This window comes from Physella acuta, unplaced genomic scaffold (genome assembly GCF_028476545.2).
Source record: "Physella acuta isolate Inbredline_101_S28 unplaced genomic scaffold, ASM2847654v3 ptg000037l, whole genome shotgun sequence".
Lineage (NCBI taxonomy): Eukaryota > Metazoa > Mollusca > Gastropoda > Physidae > Physella > Physella acuta.
Genome location: NW_026731557.1, coordinates 475,251 through 481,771, shown reverse-complemented (window position 1 = coordinate 481,771; position 6,521 = coordinate 475,251). Strand labels below are relative to the sequence as shown.

Below are 6,521 nucleotides of genomic sequence, written 5' to 3'. Positions count from 1 at the left end.
TTCAATTTGTTTTTCCAACCCATTTAGGCGCCCCCGCCCCCCCCCCCCCCCTCGCTACGCCTCTGCTTTTATTTACTTATTTGTAATCACCTGTATAAAATGTATCGTTTAGAACAGTGGTTTTTTTTAATCTGGGTTCGATGGAATCCCTAGGGTTCGGTGAGTCAGTCTCAGGGGTTCAGGCGGAGATCAAGAAACACCAGACTCATATAATTCATGATCGGATTTCGTCAGTGGTAACGATCTAACTAGTACCAAGGATTCGGTAAATGCGCCTTTGAAACTGGGGGTTTCGGTACCAGTAACGTAGCGAGGGGACGGGGGGGACGGGGCGGGGGGGGGGGGGGGGGGGGGCGGGGACGGGACGGGACATATGTCCCCGGGCGCCGACCTCAGGGGGCGCCAAAATGGGTTGGAAAAATTGAAAGGTTGAGGGCGGTGGCAAATCGAAAGTTTGGGGGGGGGGGGGTGCAAATCGAAAGTTTTGAAGGGGGTGGTGCAAATCGAAATCTTGAGGGGGGGGGGGCGCAAATCGAAAGTATGAGGGGGGGGGTGCAAATGGAATCTTGAGTGGGGGGTGCAAATCAAAAAGTTTGTCCCCGGGCGCTGAGAAGGGTCGCTACGCCTCTGTTCAGTACCTCCAAAAAGTAAAGAACCACTGGTTAACGGTGAAGCTAAAGGACAGAAGAAAGCAGAACACATAGTATTGGAACTCAAGCATCGTGTTCTCAATAATACTTCACACAAATTAGTGAAACATTTCAAATTACTTTATTGTTTTCAGAACCCACTTCCCACCATGCACCCAAAAAAAATCAAGATACAGTTTAGCACAACTGTGTTGACTTATTCATCGCTACATTTCATACAGCAAAATGTGTGCTAAAAATAAGAAATCAAAGCAATCAAATGACAGTATTACATAACACGGCCGTCCACCTAACACATATCCCATATAAAACGAACACAGTGATTAACTCTCTTTTAGATCTTTATGAGAAGCATTCGTACATGGTCTGTTTGTAAAGGGTATAGATAGAGTTTCTTTCAGGTATAGTCCTTCCCGACACTGGTAAAAGTATATACTTTGTATATAAATTATACGAGCCGACCCGCGGCATATTATACGCCGCTATTTAGTTGTTGTTTTTTCTACTTTTCAGTAATTCATATAATTTGTGAATTCGACAGTAACAACGCTGCCACTGAAAATATTTCTTTAAAACACTATAAGTAGCTCATTAAGGACGATAACCCCCCCCTCCTTCCCCCCCCTCCCTCCGTTTAAGTAAACTCCACTTAGTTACACCCCCCCCTACGTTTAAAATCGTTTCTAACTAAATTATCTGCCCCCAAAAGTCGTCACTAAACCCGGCTGTGCTTCTTAACATTTTGCGTGAACCATAGCTCACCAGACCATGTAGGGGTGGGGGTGGTAGGGACTGCGCTTACAGCTTGTTTTCTAGCGTCTCCAAGAAGAGAATTATATATATAGATTTTCGTTCGGAGGGAGGATACCCCTCCCCCCCCCCCCCCGATAGAACCCCCCCCCCCCCTACGAAGCAAGTGTACTCTCCCCTTCAGCACGAAAATAAAAATCTTTTATGTAGAGATTTATACGTTAAGTTTTAAATTTTAAATGCCCCCCTCCCTCCTGATTACATTTGTTTTTATTTTCACAGTATATTTCTAATTATGTTTTAAACTTGATTTGCTCGATTACACATGTATAAGTACTTGTAGAATATCTAAACTAAACGCGTCTCTGTACATTCCACAGCCTGTAGGATATATTAGAGTTCGTTTACCTATGTAAGCTTGGCATAGGAATTGTCAATGGTCAGCAGTAGTGGTTAGCACTCATCAAAGCGTTTGGGATTAAGTACAAGGTTTCTTTCCGACATTTTTCTCCTCCCCCCCCCCCTGTGGGGGTAGGCACTTGAAAGTTTCGATGGAACTGGGGTGGGGGGGGGGTTAAGTATCTAAGTTCTATATAAATTATATTTCATCCAATATTTCGTTCGGGATAGGAGGGTGGGGGAGGCGAAGAGATTCATGAAAGAAATTCTACTTAAGAACGAACCGAACTCGAAACTTAAGTGTTAGCATTGCAGGGCGCTACCACTCGACCAAGCCATGACCTATAACACAACAATTGTTACAGGAAACCATGCGATAACCGTGCAGAAACTCTTGTAAAACGGAAACTTAATCACACCCCCACCCCATAGTATTTAATGATTCAGCCCGTGTCACCCTTATAATCTGATTAAAGGTGTTAATCTCAAGTGGTTTGCTAAACGTTAAGTAGCAGATTAGAGATGTGTGTGGGTGGGGGAGGAGGGGGGGGGATAGGGTGATGATAAACCAAAGCTACAACAGGTATAGTCATTGTTATTGTTTAAAAACAAAAGGAAAACAAGAAGCCAATTCACAAAAAGCGTACACAAAGCTCGCTAATTCGATCTCTTTGCTTAAAAACCAACTTAAAAACAAAGGAAATAAGGCGAGGGGTAAGTTGAAATCTAGGATAAAAAATTACTTCGTATTATTTCGTATTTTAACCTTGTGAGAGATTAATTATGAATAACTAGGATTCAAATCGCATCTAAAATATATACTAATACTCTTAAATTTTAAAATAAGTATTTCTTTTTTTTTTTAATTTTCGAGATGAAGCTGATTTTATTATAATGTATGTTGCATTTTTTTTCGCATGGTAAGACATGGGTGCTCTTGATGAAAATTATTATTATTTAATTAGATAATGAGTTCTAACTTAAGCGGATGACATCCGTTTTCAAAGGAAGTAAATTGTAATTTAATGTACACAGTTTTTAACAATGCATGGAGTCATTGAATTATTCTGATTCCTTTTCTAATCACGTCATGGATTTAAAATTCCCAGGGTGTAGATCTCATGTTAGCTAGGTGACACTTTATCGTGTTGTGGACCTATCTACTTAATGAAAGGTCCTAAGTCATATTTACTTTACTCGAACAAGTAAATTCACACTTAGGGTAAGGGGAAGAATGAACTCGATAAAACTGATAATCCGCTAATCTGGATTAAACACCTCAAGGTGTCGAAGCGATTGAGTTCGTTCTCAGGTAAGAGGGTGGAGGTGGGGTGAGGAAGGAGAGATACACTATAGAATCACCAGTTATCACACTCCCCCCCCCCCTCCCCTCCCGGCCCCCGGGGGGTACGGCTGACCGCGTAGTCTTTGATCCGGACGTCCAAGAAGCCGCGGCGACTTGAAACAGGCCAGGGACAGATAAGCCATCTTAAGTCTCTCGCACATGAGCATTACGTCACCCAGGTAACTGATTAGTCCTGCGGTGGTGACGGTGAGAGGAGGGACGTCTTTTGTCTACCCGAGGCGATTGATCCGCCGCATCCAATCATATTCCGTCAACCTCCCGTGCAGGGGGGATGGGGACATTGTCCTGTCCGTGTATATATGATGGTCAGCTGCGGTCAGTTTTTATTTCGTTCTGTGTATTTGCCCAGTGTTACCTGATATTAAGTTCAATTTGTGATTTATAGCAAGATTTGTTTTCAACGATATTTCTGATTTTTGAGGTATGTTTGGTCTTTAATCATTAAATCGTGTTATACTTTATTTTTTACGGTAATGTCATTTCATGCTTAATAATCTCTAATTATTTGAAACTTCATTATTAATTAAATTTAATGAGAATTAATATTTAATTAGGACTAGACGAGAATTCTAAATTATTTTCATAATGGTTATATTATTTCATATTTGCAATGGATCTTTAATTATTTAAAACTTCATTTTAAATTAAATTTAATGACAGTGACAATTAATCGCTAGTATTACATAATTAGGGCCAGCTAAAATTGCTTAACTTAATTAATAAATTAGCCATAACAAGTAACGAAATGAAATGTCACCGTATCCTTTTTATTAACACACCGATGCACATAATTAGGTTAAGCAACTAATTAGCCTGTTATTTTGCTAAGTAAAAGCATTACAATTTGTATTAAAAGTATAGTTACACTATTCGAATCTTATAATTGAACGTTAAATTCTTGTCGCTTAGCAAAAAAAAAAAACCTATTTGTTTACATTTTCAAGCCTAAACATAATTTTAGCAGTAAAAAATATCCTTAATCATGCGCAGCGTGACTATGACAAAAGATAAACAAACATCACGTGGCTCTGTATATAAATAGAACATAAAGTCAAGTCTGTGGTTCTTAATTGGTATTTTCTTCAAGATAAAATTAAATGCTGATCTCTGTCTTGTACTTAAAAGACGGTTGTATTTTTTTTCACCACATGTTTGGTTTATAGACATTTATTTTAACTTCAGTATTGCGTGTACATTTGAAACTCATGATGTTTGATTAAATAGTTGATAACAACAACCATGAACCTATGCAAATAGAAATCACGTTTTCAACCATAATCCAACTGTACAATTCAAAGGTAACCAAAACCATTAACCCCGTGTAACTCTAGCCCTAAATATGGGCTACACCAAACACATATAATGTTAAACTATCGAAAAAAACAACCTTCGCGATTTATAAACCACATTATTTATGTTATTTATAGACAAGCACGATTGTAGCGAACACTTTACTTAAAGCATATCTTAGAAGTACTAATACGAAACGAAGTTTACGGTTAGCTATTTAATAAAAGAAAAATATTTTTACTTGCTGTATCGAACCTAAAGGTCAGGGTTTAAATGTCGGTCTATATAATCGATAGCCAGAAATGACACATATCAGCTTAGTATGACGCATTATAGGCCTATACCGGTAAAAAAAAAAACCGCAAAAAATTAATATCTTTTCATAATTTTTTTTGTAACTCTAATATTTCTTATCAGTTTATTAAATGAGATAATAGACTTTTAGTGTTGTACTACACAAGCATTGAAAGTATCATTTCGGTATGGAAAAAAAAATCTAAAACAAATTACTGGAATTAAATCCATTTGTGTGATATAGGCCTAGGGTCTTCGCTAGGTCGGGTGTCACCCGGTGCGGTAATTTATGGTGTCACCCCCTCCGCCCACCAAAGGAAAAAAAAGGATATGTTCAAAGGGTTCACAGTTAATAGTAATGATGTTTATCTATAGACGATTATTAATAAAGCTGGATGTAGCACTATTTTCTCTTTTGTTAGTAGATTTCTGTCATGGTGTACACCCCCCCCCCCCCCAACACACTCACACGACCCCGTATCGGGATCGTCAATTCGTACTTGAAATACTTTTAACTGTAAATAATCATTCATTTAACTGGCAAAAATCATATTTGTTCTATATGTTTTGCAATTTTTGTGTCTTTGTGTCACTCCAATAAACCTCCAGTTAACCTACTAAATGGTGTCAACTGGTGCGGTCCGCACCCCCGCCCCCCCCCCCCCCCCCCCCCCCCCGCCTCGCGACGCCTCTGAATAGGCCTACCTAAAACTCGTATTACTTAATAATTACATTTTAAATTTCATATTATACCCCAAAAAAATACATAGAAAAATGTGTTTTATTTAATTTTTATTTTTTCTCCCAGCATCCATGGCTATGTTGCCGACACTCTGCTTCCTGTTGGTCAGCCTTGGTGTCGTCTGCTGCACCAGATCCAAATCCGAACAGCTGTTCCGTCTGCTCAAGCCTGAAGACACCTACGTGGAAACCTCCCTGGACTCGGGTCGTTCTTTTGACCCCCAGCCAGTTGGCACCCTGGAGGAAAACAGAAACCATCCGTCATCTATCGATGCCAGCCAACTTCTAGCTCAACTCGGTCGGAACTTCGACAAGAGATACATGTCCATCACCGACCCCACTAGCACCGCAGCCAACCCCGGGGTTATCAGTTTTGTTGACGGTAGACCTAAAGGTCCACGACCAACCTTTCTTAAACTATTCCGATCTGCCAGGCTTCAAGACGACACGAAGATCCATCTCAATCTCGGCAACAGCGCTAGGAGTAAAGTCCAGAACTACATGTGGTCGCTCACCTACTGCCCAGTCGTTCACACCTGGGTGAATCTAGGAGCATCTTTCTGGCCCCAGTGGATTAAGAAGACAAGCTGCACGACGAAAAGATCCTGCTCGGTCCCCGCGGGGATGACCTGCCAGCCCAGCACCAACACCTGGAAGTTTATACTCAGATGGTCCTGTCAAGATCACGTCAACAGCACTGGCTGCAAGTGGATACCTCATCCATATAAAGTCATCACAGCTTGTTCATGCAAGTGTTAAATCTAATCCACTATCCAGCGATCCACAGCAAAAGGGGAAACAAATTCCGAATTTGTTTATTGTACAGAAGTCCACAGCCTGGTAATTTGCATTCTGTCCGATTTAAGAATGCATACAATGCCGCCCATCTTGAACTTTGTGGGTTCATCCAGGTGAAGACTTGATATTCAACACAACTTCAAAGTCCAGGATCAATGCAGTGAAATCTGCATTCACTTTGTCAAGACTACAAGCTCATCATTACAAAGCATAAAAAACACCAAGTATATGGA

The 6,521-nt window shown here is 40.3% G+C and overlaps 1 protein-coding gene across 1 annotated transcript; it reads left to right on the top strand.

Annotated features, from left to right (window-relative positions):
* The first annotated feature begins 5,562 nt into the window (after positions 1–5,562).
* LOC131942823 (noggin-like) lies at positions 5,563–6,249 on the top strand. The gene has a single exon (XM_059302767.1). The coding sequence runs from the start codon at positions 5,563–5,565 to the stop codon at positions 6,247–6,249; it is 687 nt and encodes a 228-aa protein (XP_059158750.1).
* The last annotated feature ends 272 nt before the right edge of the window (positions 6,250–6,521 follow it).